This window comes from Indicator indicator, chromosome 7 (assembly GCF_027791375.1).
Source record: "Indicator indicator isolate 239-I01 chromosome 7, UM_Iind_1.1, whole genome shotgun sequence".
Classification (NCBI taxonomy): Eukaryota; Metazoa; Chordata; class Aves; order Piciformes; family Indicatoridae; genus Indicator; species Indicator indicator.
The window spans coordinates 22097702-22114441 of record NC_072016.1 but is presented as its reverse complement, the minus strand read 5'-3'; the positions used below and the strand labels follow the sequence as shown (position 1 = coordinate 22114441).

General features: G+C 38.7%; 1 protein-coding gene across 1 annotated transcript in view; it reads left to right on the top strand.

Moving 5' to 3' along the window:
* The first annotated feature begins 455 nt into the window (after window positions 1-455).
* The window catches only part of DLG5 (discs large MAGUK scaffold protein 5), a 96542-nt gene continuing 80257 nt past the window's right edge, over window positions 456-16740 (top strand). Inside the window, exon 1 of the mRNA XM_054382401.1 lies at window positions 456-756. Within this exon, the coding sequence (XP_054238376.1) occupies window positions 456-756 (301 nt within the window). The remainder of the gene's footprint in view (window positions 757-16740) is intronic.

Genomic DNA, 16740 nt, shown 5'->3' with positions numbered 1-16740 from the left:
GGTGCCCAGGAGGCGGCGGCCCTGCTCCTGCTACGGGCGGCAGCAGTGGGGAGGAGAAGTTGTTTCGCCGCTCGGGGTTGGGGGGGGGGGGAGCAAGAAAGAAGACGAGAGGGTTGGCGGCTGGAGGAGGAAGAGGAACAGCAGCCCCTAGACGGCTGCTCGCCCCCCCATCTGCCTGTGAGGGAGCGCGGCGGCGGCTCCCGGCCCGGAGGAAAAGGAAGAAGCAAAGCCCCCCTTGGCCCAGGTCCTGGTCGAGCTCCGCGCCTCTGCCGTCGGACGAAGTTTCGCCGGGGGCCGCTGCGGGGGCGCCGGCTGCCGGAGGAGGGCGGGCGGCAGCGCTCCGCCTCGGCCCGCGCCTCCCCGGAGGTGGCGGTGGAGGAGCGGCGGGGCCGGGGGGCGGCGGTGGTGCGCGGCCGCGGCGGGCGAAGTTTGGCTCGCGGCGGCCTGTCGCAGCCATGGAGCCGAAGCATAAGGAGCTGCTCGCCCAGTGCCGCCAAAGCCTGGCGCAGGCCATGACCGAGGTGGATAAGGTGGTGGAGCTGCTGGAGGCCGCTGGCGCTCTCGGCCCCCGCGACCTGCGCGACCTGGAGGCGGCCGGCGGCGGGAAGGCCGAGCTGCTCATCGCCTTGCTGCTGGCCAAAGACCGGGACCACTTCCAGGATCTGCGAGTGGCTTTGGAGAAGACGCAGCCCCACCTGCTCTCCATCCTCTACCTGAACGGCGTGGCGGGGGCACCGGTGGCGGCCGAGACTGCCGGTGAGTGGGGTCCGGGGGCACGGGGAAGGTACAAGGTTTGATGAGGACAGCGGCTGCCCCTGCCCATCCCCGCTGAGGCAGGGGGCCGGTTCGGTAGGACAGGCCCCTCGGGGCCTCCGCTCCTGATGTTTGGAAAGTAGCGGGACAGTTGTGAGTGGGGGTCCTCCTTTTCCGCGAGGTGGGGGGGAACTTTAACGTGTTTGTGCTTGAGCTCTCGATTCTTGTTTTGTGCTCCCGGCCGTTTCCTTTTCTGGCGAGCGCACTGGTACTGGTTCCCGAGAGGTGTCGGGGATGTTGTACTATGCCCTTCGGAGAAACCTCGTTACCTTGGTTCTTGCTGCTGCTCCCACCCCCTGATGTCTGGGGCTAAGGAAGTGCTAACCTGAAGGAGTTTTCCTCTCCTGAGCTCCTCTGGGGCCATCAGTGGTGTTAAACAGTCACTTCTTGACACGGCAGAACTGTGAACACCTCCCCCCACCCCCCCGTAGCCAGTCTGCTGGAATAGGCTGGCTGGCAGGAGTCCAGCAGATGTGCGTTTGAATAAATACTGTAACTGTTTTCCCCCGGACAAACATATGTTTTAGTCTGTGTTGTTGTAACTAGTGTTGTTGGTTAGAACAGGAATACAGTTGATTTATTTGCAGATCCAGACGAGAAGAATTTGAGTGTAAACCTCCTTCTTAACGAAGTTGGGCTTTCACCCACGGGTCTATTTATTCCCCTCCAAACCAAGCCACAGTCTAATTTTATGTGGACAGTGCCAGCCTTTATAATAATAATAATAATTTAAAAAAATAGTGATGATACACAAGGCCTGTGTTACTGGGTAAGAAATAATTTGAATAAATGGTAATTTTAGGTGATGTGTAGGTATTTTCCTCCAGTGTATGTCCAAGTTGACTGATAGACAAATGTGAGGTCTTTTTTTTTTTTTTTGTTTTGTTCATTATTCCAGATTTGGGAATTTCAGGTGGACTACTTGTTCATGTAAGGAGCTGTATTGTGAGGGCTTCTTGGCTCTTACCAGCTATGCTGTTTCTTTTAGAAAATAAAACCCTCTGAGAGCTGCTTCCATTTGGAAAACAGTGTTTCCACGTGCAGTTGTGTACCCTGCCCTTAACTGAATTGTGCTCTTGATGCTATGAGTTTGGTAAACGCACAAAAAAAGTGTGAGAGTTTTATGTTTTGCTTTATATCAGTGTATTACAGTGTATTGCCTTTTGTAATGAATATATGGCAGGACCTCACAGGATGGGAAAAAATGGACTGAACAATAGACCTCAACACTTGTGCATTATGTGGTCTGACATTAATGGGAGATGAGGGCACTCACTGCCTTTCAGAATGGGACCCGTGATGTTTTTGTATAAGATTAATGCTCAGTCTTACCTTGTTGAGAAAAATGCAATAATGGTACTGGGATACTAACATTTCCCAGCCTTAAAAACAAAGATGTAAAACGTGAATGGCAGGGAAAAATGAAGTAGATGTTGGCTTTATTAATTCTTTCTCTCTTTTTTTTATTTTTTATTTTTAAATATGAGTTGGAGTTGCAAAATGTCTCCCAACACTGAGCTCTCAGGGGAAAAGTAGTTTGATTGGCAAAATGAGCTATATCCTCCTTGACCAAACATGTCCATAAGGCTGATTGGAGTTTAACATCTGTGTGGGGAAAGACATTTCCTTGACGTGATAGGTTTTAAAATGTTACTGCTTTCATTTATGAGTAGTAATAAAGAGCTAACTCTGAGATTTATGGTTTTGTTTCCTTTGCAGTAAACATGTTTACCAAGTAGTACATAGGAGATTACTAACAGTGAATATTTAATTATTTTTATATATAAAATTTATATATATAATTATATATTATTTAAGAATAAACCATCATGCACTTAGGAAGGTGAAAGGCCTGAGCCTTAAAACACTGTTGTATATGTTCCAACTTTACCCCCTTGATAAGAGATCTCATGCTAACAAGTCTTGAGGCTGCTTATGTGGCCACTGAACACTTCTGAAAAATCTTATGTGTGAGTTTGTCCTGAGTGTTGTGCAAGGAGTTAATGTTTGAGGGTATCTGGGGTGGAAAGGTTCTTGTTTGAACGTGTAGTAGTATATGAAAAAAATGACAATTTACAGAGGTACACTTAATTTGAGTTGTTTGGAAGAAGAGACTGATATAAAGTACATTCCCTTGTTAGAGGAGGAATTATTTATAACCAGTAACTTCTTGTAGTGCTGTTTGCCAATTTCTTTTTCTGGTGTGTTGCTGTTGTGAAGGAAATGGGAAAGTAATCGGCAACGTAAGTTTGTTCAAAGTTGTAGAAGTTCAGCATGCAGTCTGCTCACTATACCAACATGAGTGATTCTCCTTCCATTTTAATATATGTAATGTGTACCATTACTTTCTGGTTTATTATGTTTTCTTCCTTCTCATTTTAAGTATCACCTCCTATTGTACTCCTATTGTACTATTGTGGTATGTAAACTCAGATGGAAGCTCAGGCTGCTACTTAAACCAGCAGTTCTGGTGCCTGGATGGACAGTGTAGAGCTGACACTAAATTTGTCTGCACAGCATAAAAGGAAGTAAGCAGTAGGTCTGACTGCTACATGGAAAGAACTGGGGTCTCTAGTAACTGCTAAAACACTTCCAGGCTAGGTAACTCCCATTACAAGGAGCTTTCTTTACAGAAATCTTCGTAGAATTTCCTCTGTCGAGTTCCCTCTTGAATATATTTGTCCTATATAGAAGTTTGTAATGGCTTGTTTTAAACCTAAACTTGTATAGTGGTTTGTGGAACACAGTTTCTCAAATAAAATGTATATTTTTCAGCTTGTTTTATTTCTAATTTGAGAATTGTATGTCTAACAGTATCAGTAAACAGTGAAAAATCTAACAGGAAACTACTTTCTGTCAAAGCAGAAGCTAAATAAAGTGTATTTTGCTCTGTTTCACTCAGTCATGGTTACAGAGACTAGTCCTTTGAGTAAGACCTTTGATTACTACATTATGCTTTGTGTAAATGTTTCTGTGAGAAATTGGCTTTGACTGTGTGAAAGTGACTGGCCAATTAAAAATCTCCCAGTACTTTGCACAGGGACTAATTCTTTAAGTAATGTGCAAAGCGCTTTTATTTATTTTGGGGTGAATCAATGGATTATTATCAAATATGTCATTTGACAAATGACCTCCATCATGTATGTGTGAAATACTGTATCCTGATGGAATAACACATCCCTTCTAATGTGGAAATAAATGACTTCTGAACATTCAGTTATCTCTTGGGTGTCTTGCTAAGCAGATAATTATTAATTCTTACAGTTCATATAATTTGAATTTTGTGACATAAAGTTTGCCCAAGACAGGAATACAGTACTTTATATGGACAAGCACTATTAGAGGTGTATTTTTTTTTTAATTTAAGGGCTAAACCAGAAATCAAATGAGACTATGTAGGCTTTAGACTGCTTCAGATGTAGATCTGTTTATTTACATTTTGACGGTATTTAAAAAGTAGGAAAAAAACAAGTCTGCTTGTCAAGCTTGGAATTTGTTTCAAAGATGAACTTGCAGGGCTACAGTGGTGCTCCTAGAGCTTTATCCTCAATTTTTGCTTTGGTTTCAGAACTACACAGCTTTCAGTGGTATACTAGCAGTTGGTCTCCTACTTTTTTTTTTTTTTTTTTTTTACAGCTGCCATCAGTGAGTGTGTGTCTGTAAGTTTAACATAGTGGGGTTTTTTACTGTAAAGATTTAGCACCATTTTGGATTTTAAAAGCAGAGCATCTTAGGTTTCAGAGGTGTTTTATATAACAGTTTTAAGACTTCAGAATTAAAATTTCTAAATTGACTGTTGTTTTTTTGTAATAAGATGTTTAAGGGGAAAGAAAGATGGCTGTAGATTGACTTAGAAAGTTTTCCTTTTATTTAGTAAGACTTATTTTTCTGCCTTCAGTTAGAGTTTTTAATTTCCAGCCTGAAAACTAAATGTGGGCATTTATAGGAGTAGGGGAAAATTAGAATTCTCAACTGCTATAGCTTTTTGGAAGGATTGTATCTGCTTCCTCTTTTTACTTTATAAAAAAGGAGCTTTTTACTTTATAAAAAAACATTTTCATACTATCTCATCTGGTCACAAAGTCTTCTTTTAAATATTGTGGAGCCTTTCAATGTATTAAAAAAACAAACCCCCAACCCACAACAACAAAACCAAAACAAAACACAAAACAAATGAAAAAGTCAAACTGTAATATGTTATGAATTTAGGAGATGGAGAGCTGGGACCCACTTCTCTTGCTATCAGTACTGATTTAATCCACTGTAAGCACAGTAGTTTCAGGGTTGTCTCTGAGGAGCTGGGGGTATGATTCCTTGGGGCTGGAGCCTCTCTGTTGCACCCTCTCTTCCCTGTCACCCACGAAATGCTGATCAGTCCCTTCAAAACAGTGAGAGGACTTAGTGGTGAGAGGAGCTTATAGGCAGGAGTGAGACTTGAGCTAGCGAAGAGCTGAAAGACTATGGAGGAAGGATGTGAGATGTGGAGGTGGGATATGGTGTTCTGTAGGAGAAAGTGAGAAGAAAGGGGAGCTTGTGAGGCTGTGTAGTGAGGTAAGGGAAGGTCACAGTAGAAGCACTCAGAGATGAGTAATAGTGCTGGAAGTGCGCATTCCTTGGGACAGGAGAGAAGAAGAAATGAGTAGAAATTGTGAAAAGCATAATTTACTGACTCAAGGACTGAACGGATAATTTTGCAATTAAGTACCATTTATAATTCCTTCTATTGCTGAAAATTCAAGCGTGGGAGAAGTAGAGCAGTGTGTCTGGGTTTTTCCAGACCTGTTATTAGTTCCCAGGGAAGCTTCACAAGTCTTGTTATGGGATGATTTAAATTGTGCAGATGAAAAATCAGGCAGCATTCAGAAGTCACATTAGGAGAAGTACAGATCTTGGGCAGTGCTGAGCAGTAATTAGACTTGAGAAAATACCCAGTTCTGCAGTACCCACATCTTCTGATGATCTCACATTTGTGTTAACTCTCGGAATTGCCAGGCTAAAAAAATGCAGGACCTTTCAGGCAAGTGTCTAGAGTGGTATTCCCAAAGAAATGGCTAATAATAGGTGAATGAAAGCAGGCTCAGTCCCAAAGAAGGAAATGATGGTAGTTCTGAACTGCATTTTTGCTGCGCTCGGGGAGGGGATGGAAAAAAAGCTGGCCACAGCAAACTTAACAGGGACATTGTTTTCATCAGAGTAAAATGAATAATAATTTTTTTGTGGTGTAAGTGCACAGAGCTATCGAGTTGCTTTGGACACACACAGGACTTGGTTATCTTACAAAGTTACAGAAAATGAGAGACAAATACATTTTGAAAGATTCTTTTAGCTTGTTAGTTCTATGGGTATTCTGAAATAGAAGCGTAAGTTCCAGACATGATCGGTAAGAGAAGCCAACAACTTTCTGTAACTTGCTCTTTGTTAATTTGTGAAAGCCAAAGAGTGCCTATCTTCAAGGTTTCGAATCTTTAGCTTGATTTAACTACCCTTCTGAGTCCCGCCAGCAGCTCTTTGAGCGAGGCTGACGTGCACGGCGTGGGTGTTGCCAGGAGCAACCGCGGGCAATTTAAGCGCGCCTAGGGAACGCCGCCAGCGGGGCGGGCAGGGCGGGCGTGGCTGGCAGTTTGAGTGGCAGTAGTGGTGAGATGGGCAGTTCTAGGCAAGCAGTTGGATTTGATCTCAGAGGTCTCTTCTAACCTCAACAGTTTTATGATTCTATAATTTGAAAGCTTTGCAAGTGGCCTATAACTAGAGAAAGCAAGCAGGAATTTTGTAAAGCCACTAGGTGTTTCAGCTGGGGAGTCAGGGGACTGGGTAAAGGGGGGCAATCTAAAGGTTGGATTTTGGCAGACGTTTTACATAGTTGACAATTTACTGTGTTTGGTTGATAAATGAAGATTCTCTCTTTCTCCCCGCCCTTCCAAGCCAACGTTCTTTAAACTTCCTACTTAGTTTTCCTACAATTCAGTTGGGAGCATTCATTCTTAGAATTATTATTGCATTGTAACAATTTTCTTGCCCCCTCTCTTTACCTTGCCTTTTTATTTTACCTGCATATAATTGCTGATTCATGAATATGCTTATGATTCATGTACTTACCTTCCAGCATGGGAGTAATCCCACTTTATACGCATCAGGTTAGGCATGTGCAATTGCTGGGAGGATTCACGCCTTGCATGCTAAGCTGTTTGTATTTGACAGAGTCCTTAGTAAAGTATTGCCTGTATGGCTGAGCGTCAGAGAGTGAGGCTAATGGCTGTTTGCTTCTTAGTAGTGCTCAAAATGGAGTCTGGGAAAAAGTAGCTGTACTGTAGGAAGAGGTGTTATCCTTGAAGATTGATGTAAAATGTGATTGAAATTCTGGACTTAGTTGGATTTAGCAATGTCCTGCTGATGTTAGTGCACCACAATCCTTGCTTTTCAAGTATATTCTTTCTTTGAGACAGACAAGCCAGCAGGTGTGTATGGTTTTCTAGAAAAGCATCAGAACTTTTGGATTGGGGAAATAAAGCTGGTGTAGTACATATCCTCATCAAAATTAGAAAATACAAAAACATACTATTCTGCTAAGCATAAAATTGTGAGCATCTCCTTTTTTTTTTTTTTTTTTGCTGTTTCTTATTTGTTCTTCTCTATAACTTTCTCCTGTTGCATATTTTTATAGAAGAATAACTCTGTGATTTTGCTCTTTTGGAGCACTAATAGTTTTAGGTTGTCTTCCACACTTCGCAGAAAGAGGAATTGACTGAGTTGTTGGGAGCTGTTCACCTAGAAGTTGAGAAGAGATTGACAGATGTGGCCTTAGTGACTACTTCTTTCTGGAAAGCTTATGATGCGGTTTTAAAGTTCTCTTAAACATTTCATATGTAATCTTGTGAACATTCGCAATGATTTTTGAGGAGGTCTGTTCTATGTTTAGGTTGTGATAATATTCTGTTTTTCAGATGGTGTATATATGTTTAAGGGTCGTGAAATCAAGTTATCAAAAGCTTTTCTTTGAGGGTATATGCCTCACCAAAATAAAAATATTCAGGTATTGACTTCTTAATATTTAAAATAATCATGAATGTCCAGTCTGCTTTTTTCCTTTTTTACTGCTTTTAGGAGAAGGCAGATATTATTTGAGGGCTTGATTAGCCTTTGATTGAAGATAGGGTGTATTGTACTCCTAACAGATTTGCTCTTTCAGTTTGTTAAAGGCTATTTGACGTAAGGAGGTGTGGTTAAAAATAACATAAAACTTAAGTCTTAAACGGTAAATAACCCAATAAAACACAACTCCTCCCCTCCCCTGAAACGCAAAACAAAAACCTTGAGCAAGTCTTAAACAAAAATAGACTTTCCCTTGATGTTGTCAGCTGCTCCATCATGTATTTCTTGAGTTGGTCTTGGCTTGGAATAAGCTATGTAGGTATAACCCAAATTTTAGGAATGATAAAATCACAAAAAGCAGTACTAAAGCCTCTGAGAATCACAAAAGACATCTTCTCAAGAGGGAATTCACTTAAAATTACAGTATTTTCACTTTACTGCTGGTAATTTTTTTCCCCTTTTAACAGGAAGGTTAACTCTTATGCAGCCCTTTTTCTGCTTTCTGTGGTAATGGTCCTTGGGCTGCTCATACCGCCTGTTTGCTTCCTCTCCATTTAGATGTACTGCAACAGTTTTCCTTTATTCCTTTTTTTTTTTTTTTTTTTTTCTGGAGAAACTTAAGTTTCTAAGGCTTATAGTTGCCATTAGGGCATATTAGGAAAGGACACTGTCATGCTTTGTGTAAGATGGTCGGACTGCTGCTTCAGGTTAAGGGTCTGATTAGTCTGCCTTGGGTTAAAGACTGGCTCCCCTCACCCCCCCACCTTTTGCTGTTGAGTAACACCAGGCTAAGGTACTGATTGCAAACATGAATTTTGAGATAGTTTTGCTTCTAAATCACTGGCCTTGAAAATGTGTAGGCCAGCACATTAAGATATATTGCACTAGTTTATAATTGAAATATATTCATCTGTTACCCTTGTTTGTGAACTTTTCTTGGTTTTGTGCTCTTTGTAGTAGTCAGGATTATTTTGTGGGCTGCACTGCTGCAAGTGGCAGAGCAGTGTTTTGACTGAGCAGGAGGATGTTCCTTGTTAACACTGGGAAGCAGTTTTGTATACTGAATTCAAAGGTACTTTCTGTGTCAAGTTTTTAGGACTTGGTAGAATATCAAGAGTATTGGTATTAATATGAAAAACAGTAAATGCCCAAGGGAAATTTTCATCTGGCAAGGCTGTTGGCAGTCTTGTTCTGTATGAGGTAGTTTGGCTGAAACCCACAAATAATGTGTCCTGGACTGGAAGAAAACAGAGTGTGTAAATACTAATCCATTTTTCTATCTCTAGGTGAGTTGATCCTCTGTGATATGCTGTGCATATGTGACTTGCATAAAATTTCATTTGCCAGGGAGTATCCAATTATTGTCTAGAACATCAATTCTCAATTTAGTTTTAGAGCCAGCTATAGCAAATTTATTAAGAGCTGCAAAAAGTGAGGTTGTTAGTATGGTTTTGGTACTGAACTTTTACTCTTTTGGGGCTCGACTTCTTCCTTTACAGGGATGATCAGAAGGTAAAGGCAAACTGGTGATGCTGGAAGGATTGCAGCATAGCTATTACTTGGCTACAATGATGAGTAGTTTACTGCACATACTGTGCTATACAGTACGCTCTCTTGTACAAAAGAAGTATCAGGATGGTACACAGCATCTCTGGAAAGTTCTCTTCTTCAGCAACTTTGCATTGCAACGATACTCTGTTGAGTTTATTGGTTTTGCTCTAAATCCGTTTATCTTTCTCATGGGCACATGAGCCAGACTGTACCTGAGACGTGTTGTAGCTGATGCAGGGAATCCACATAGAATGTTCTGTGAAGTCATGTCATCAAATGCATTTATATATGTACATGTATGCATGGAAATTATTAATACATGCTTTTGTAATGAGAAACACTTTTTTTTGGTAAAGTGGCTGGGACTTTTAACGACCAGTTCTCTCTTATCAAAATAGCTTGGCTTATTCCTACAATGCGTTTAAGAGAAGAATAAAGAAAAAAGAAAATGAAACAACCCCCAAAAACCCCAACAACAAAACCCAAACGCAAACAAACAAAACCCAGTGAAAAAGAAAACCCAAACAACACAAAAACACCAACCCCAAATTAAGGTTTTGCTGAAGTATGATTGCATACGTTATCATTATTGTGTAAGACACAAACCCGTAGGAATCACTAAAACCATTTCATAGCACATTGTGGTGAAATAATAGCTTGTGAAAGATAATATATATGTCATGATTAGAGCTTTACAATTTTTTAAGAATAATTCCCCAGCCTTGTGGCAGTGAGAGGAGGTGACTTTGAATCATTGGAGCTTTAGGGTTTCTCACCTTGCAGATTAGATCATGAGACCTTTTTGCCCTCGATTTAATTTTAACTAGTGTCAGTTGCTGGGTAGTATCTGCATCTTATGTGGAGCTCTTAGTATTAAAAATGCTCTCTTTTCTAGATCTAAGAAAATCACTGAAAGTGTGCGTAATTTTCTCAATGATTTCATAAGAACTTTGTTAGCTTATGGAAGGCAGTCTCATTTGGCTGGATAGTCTCTGTTCTCGATTTTTCTGCTCTCCTTGGGTTTTTTCAGTTTGTGTGTAATACATTCTGAAGGCTTCTCGTCTTTACCAACTGAGCGCTTGGTGTCCTTTCATGGTGGTGTGGTTCTTAGGGGATGGGTTATGTGCATGCACTATTAAAGCAAACAAATTTGTACATCTTTTAAGGGGTAGTGAAATGAAATATACTGCTTTAAGTGAGTACTTTAATCTGCTAAAAAATCAAATCAGAATTTGAATTTAAACACATTTTAGTGTTGTTCTGCCTACCCCTCTCAGCAGTGTGATCGCAAATAGAATGTATAATTATGGTAATACCTTGTGTGGCACAGTAAACTAAAGAATGTAAGAGCCACTTCTGCTATGCCCTCTGTAGAAGACAAACATATCAGAAACTGTTTAATAGGACAAATAACTGCATTCCCTTAAGAGAGATCCTTGTATTAAGGACAGAGTAAAAAAAGATTCAAGATCAGTTTAACTTTAAAATTATGTCTGATTTGAAGAAATTACATAAAATTGCGGATGTCTGATGCCTGTGTTAAACTATTCTGGCTAACAAAGTTGTTCTGAGCAGCAAATAAAGGTAATAAATAGGTGGGGCATATTGGGAAGTTGTAATCGATTACCTATGTTTGGTTATTGGATTGCAGGGTACACCAATGGCTGTGCATGTCACGAAAGGACTTTTGGAATTTCTTGAACAAATAAAGCTTTCCTTGAGTTCTTCTGTTATGTTGGACAAAGGTGATTTAGAAAAGTTATGTCTTTCTGTTCCAATAGGTTTTTGTGCTCGGTGGATGTTTTAATTATTGTGTTTTAAACATGTATATCCACAGCCTTCTGAATATAAAATTTGGGTATGCAAAAGTAATGCTTATTCATATCACAGGTCTTACTGAACTGAAATTTATTTCTTATTTTCTTTTTAAAACTTACTTCAAAGTAAATGCTCTGTAGATTTTTTTTTTTTAATATTAATTTTATATTAGCCTGGAGAAGTTTTACAGAATTCTTTCTTAAAAGGAATTACCCAAAGACTAGTTTTCATTAAGTATGAGTAAGTTATCCTAATTTAAATTATGAAATGTATAGTTTTCTCTATAGCTTCCTCAGATCAAGAATCTGGTTTAAACAAAGGAACTTTGAGTCCTTCAAAGTCTCATTCTGTTGTCTCAGATACGGTGTGTATCTGCATTTTTGGCTGGAGGTGGCATCAGAAGGAAAAGCTGTTACTCTGTCTTCTAGATGGTTCTGTTCATTAAGAGTGAATCTGCTAATGCTTAAGCTGAGAATGCTTGTTTCATGCTAGTATAAAAAACAATTTCAGCTTGAAGTACTGCTCATAGAAGTATGACCTTTTAGAGAGAAGCTTCGTTTGCTAGCCACCGTGTGTATAGTTTTATTTTAACCATTGTGTGCCTATGATGAGCATCCAGCATTACTAATGTCAATTGCTCTGTCTCAGTTTCCTAGTGCAAAATTTGGCAATAAAAACTGTGGAGGTAAACATGAGAATGTTCTTAATGGAATGACCATCTCCAAAGGATTTGGGGACTTGGGCCATGGAGAAAAGAAAAAATGATGTGTGTTCAGAGCAGGATGCAAATCATGTATTCTTCACAGTGAGGCAACTCATCATCTCTGCCCTGGTGAGACCACACCTGGAATACTGTGTCCCGTTTTGGACTCCCCAGTTCAAGAGAGACAGAGAACTGCTGGAGAGAATCCAACAGAAAGCGATGCAGAATAGGTTCAATTCAAACATCCTCTCTCATCTCTATTTTATAAACTAATTCTCCTCTCCTCATCTCTTTTCAATCACCATAACACCACAATCTTTTATTTATACCTATTCTTTTTCTTAAAAATTATTAACCTATCACCTCCCTTCCCCATTTAACCCAATCCCACTCCTCAAACCACCATCTTCTCCCAAAAACCTATCTTTATCCTCTCATTCCCTTATCTTTTTAATATTCTAAAAAATTCTCAAACCCCCATTCATCAAATATCTCACACCTATCAATAATTCTTTTTTAATTCATCATCAAAATCTTACAACCCAATCACACATATCACATACCTCACAACAACATCTTCCCACCTCTCTAAAACTACCTTTTCCCCACTCATATTTTAACCATATAATACCTTCTAAAAATTTCAATTATCCAAACTATAAATTTAACTTCAAACCCATAAACCTACATTACTTATAAACTTCTAATCCACTTAATTTCAAAAAAAAAAAACAAAAAAAAAAAAAAAAAAAAAAAACACACAACCAAAAAAAAAAAAAAAACCAAAAACAAAAAAAACAAAAAAAAATTATATATTTAAAATATTATTTTTTTCCCAATAATTTTTATATATCCCCCCAATAATCCTTTGTAGTATTGGTGGAATAGTGATGAGTTTCACAGATTTCTGGCTGAGACCAAACTTCTTCAACTTCCTCTGTAATAGTGATTATGAGCATTCTTTGTTTGCTTTGATACAAAGTCAATTAAGTTAGCTGAGGTTATCCTCACTACTAGGTGCTGTTTGCATGAAGAATTCTTTGCCACATATAAGAAATGTTTTACAAAAGCTTCTTTTATTTTTTTTAACCAGTACTGTTGTACTTGTTGCTGATCTAGTAAATTATATCTGGTTTTGGCATATCTGTTTCAACACAAAAATCAGAGGTCATTATGTTTGTTGAGCTGAAGTCCTGGGTTTGAGCATGGGCAGATATGCACTGATCCGTAGCTTAAAAGGTATATCAATACCCTTAACTGTAATGTGCTCTTAAATTCGTCCATTCATGACCATAAAGCTGAAAATCTGCTTCTGAAAGTTTTACCAGATTTGACTTCCATTACAGGTCTATTTTGTGATTACTTTTCCAACTACTGTGTAAAATTCATACAAAAAACCCTTTGCAGTGCATGGGAGATGTAGTTCATTTCCTCAGCTTGGGTGGAATAGCCATGGTAAAATGATTAGTGCAAATAATCTTTGCTGCTTCTTTCAGATATGCAAATAGTTCACGTGATGATGGAATATGAACTGACTACATTTTATCACAGAATATTAGGAGCTGGAAGGGACCTCGAAAGATCACCTAGTCCAACTGCCCTGCCAGATGGGTGTCATAGGAATGCACCCAGGCACATCTTGAATATCTCCAGAGAGGGAGACTCTACAACTCCCCTGGGCAACCTGTATGAAAGCATAATATTTTTTTTGGCTGTGCTCAAGTGCTACCTGTACATCTGAAACGGAAACATTAACTTTAAAAATGTACAATCTTAGTATTTTTTGCAGACACTAAGCAGAAAGCTCATTCGTGAATTTACATTTAGTGGAAAATATCAAATGTTGATATGCCTTACCGTTGGATATTCCTTTTCAGTGCTGATGCTCTAAGTTAGTGTTGCTATATTGTTTTTAGAAATGGGATTGCAAAATTTATCCTTTGAGTGTAAAGATGTCAGTTTACTTTCACGTGAAAAGTTGATTCTTAGATGTATCAGGGTATTTTTGTCTCTTTTCTCAAAATTGGCAGAAATTGTTCATTTCTATGAATGAATGGATTATAGCAACAGTAGCAAATTGAAGGCTTTCATAGAGGGTTTCTGTCATTCAGAACAAACAAGTATGGGAATATCAACATTATTTACATATTCACAGATTGCATTGGGTTGGAAGGGACCCTCAAAGGTCATCTTGTCCAACCACCCTGCAGTGTGCAGGGACACCTCTAATTAGATGAGGCCACTGAAACTAATCTGGGAATGCAGTGTCCTCCCCAGCCTTGTGTTAGTGCAGAAATAGGAGTGCAATTGTCATTGTTTTCAAAATTAAAGTGCCTTAAAATACATGATGTAAACTAAAGGTAATATTACAGAGCTGTGACTGTAGACACTGTAGCAGTGTCTTCTTGGTATATTTTGACAAAAATAGCACATCACTCAGTACAAAGAAGAAATACAGGAAAGCCTGCAACCTCTCCCAGTGGCTTATTGCTGATGGACTTTGTAATTACATCTGTCTGAACTCCATCTGTACCCTACTCAGCTGGAGGTTGGATTTAAGATTAATTATATGATGGAGGATCCTGGTTTACAGCTATATCTTGATTAGAATTTGCAATCTACTTTACATAAATATAGCTGAAAACTCCTTTCTCAGAGAACACTGATTACAGGCCAAATGAAAACATTTTGATCTTTCTTTTTTAATAATTCAGGACTAATTTAAGTATATATAAATATATTTCCATGCCATCTGGTTTATTTCTCTTCATCTTCTGTCATACTACTTATTGCTCTTTGCCTTTGTAATTAGTAGGGGAAAGCAAGTAGAAATGAGTTCTCTGATCAAAGTAACATTTTCAAAGATTATTGAATACTATTAAAAATAATGTTTTTCTATGTTTAGAGATTTACTGCTGCTGAACTTAGCTCTGATTTTGATGTGAATATTCTGAATCCCTTTGAGTTGGGTGTATAATATTATATTAATATAATAACTTTTCAGAAATAAATACTTTAGTTCTTGAACTACAATACTAAGGTTGAACTATGATGTTAAAATAGTTGCATTTAACTCTTATGTTCTAGTGGTGTGCTGGATGAAATGGATCTGTTTCTAAAAGTTACTTGGAAGTATCTAATTAAATATGCAGGGTTTATGCATTTAGTGTATTCTGGCAACTCGGGATGCGGTCCTGTGAAAATGGAGAGAAATTCTATCTGCCATCATGATTTGCTATTAGGAGAAAAAGAGGGACAATACACTCTTGTCTTCTCTTTTGGTTAATTTAATTTCAAATATTACAATGTAACTTTAGAATTGTTTTGAGTGGATGTTTTTTGTTATTGCTATTGGTTTTTAAAACTTTGTAGAAACAGTCTTTTGGATGCAAGACATTTTCTTGAGGTGAGGTAAGTTTCAAAAGATAACCTCTTACGTCTTTAAAAAAATAGAAGAAGAAGAAAAAGAAGGTAAAAATTCTTACAGACCTTCTTTAAACAGCATCACATAAAAGGTTCAGTTTAACAAGGTGCATAAGTGTGTGCTCCTTTTAAGTAAGAGAACACTTTCTGTCTTAAGGTTTATAATGATACTGCTGCTTTCATGAATTAAGATAATTAAGTATGACCCTAATGTTATTAAATCAGTGCCTGGGTTCCTGATACGATAATTTTCAAACCATTTGTTTTCTTGGTGTCACTTTGTCAGTGTTTGGAAGTTCAATGGCCTAGCTTGGTACTTCCTTGCTCCTGTTAAAGGTCTTACAAGGAGATGATGTTACATGTAAAAAAACCCCAAAAGGTCTGGATTGAAAGAAAAATACAAAGATACTTTTTTAAACCTCAGAATTTTCTGTATTTTTGTGACTTGGTATGAAGTACTTGAATTATGGGATAATAATTTTGAAATTTCTCTTAAAGAGTAGGAAAATTGGTTGCTTTTTACCCAAGATAAGATGTAGATTTTGAAAATACAAAAGTTTGTATACTTACTGTGTTAGCAACTCTGGTTTTCCTTAATTTTTATTTTTTATTGCTGTATCATCTAAGAGTTTGGGGGAGGGGGCTCTATTTTAATAAAGGACTGATATAATATAGAAGTATATTGGCATCTTGGCCCTATTTTTGCTTGCTTCAGGTCTGCAATAGTATTGCACACACATCTGGAGCTGCTAGTTAAAGAGGGAAGTTGTCTTGGGGAGCAGCAGAGAGGAAATACTCCTGGGACAGCCCTATGGGATTTGAGTGGATGAGAAAGAGCAGTGTCAAGTGGTGGGATAGATGGTGTTGGAATTGGTGGTGTTCTTAACAGAGAAGAAAGCCAACTGGATTTCTTTGTGAGGTGTTATGTCCTGAATTGTTTTTATAGTATGTGTACAAAATGTAAGCTTTACTTATATGGTAATTATTCTTTCTGAAAGAAATGTTGTACTTTATTGCTACATCTTCGGTGTCATTAGTAACTGGATGTGATTTTTGTCTTTGCTAATTAATCCACAGCTGCTCACCCCCTTCCTCACCAATGTCTCAGTTAATATGGTTACCTGGATCTTTAAAATAACCACAATATCTACTTTTACAGACCTAAATATGCTACATGTATGTTAAAGCTATTTAGCTCATCTCAGTAATTGCACTTTTAATTTTGCAGTAAGTTCTGTACAGGGGGAAAAAACCCCAGTGTGGTAGATACTTCCCTAGATTTGGGGGCAACCTGAAAGCTAGTTTTGCAAAGCTGCCAGTAATCTGCTTTTAACGGGGTTGTG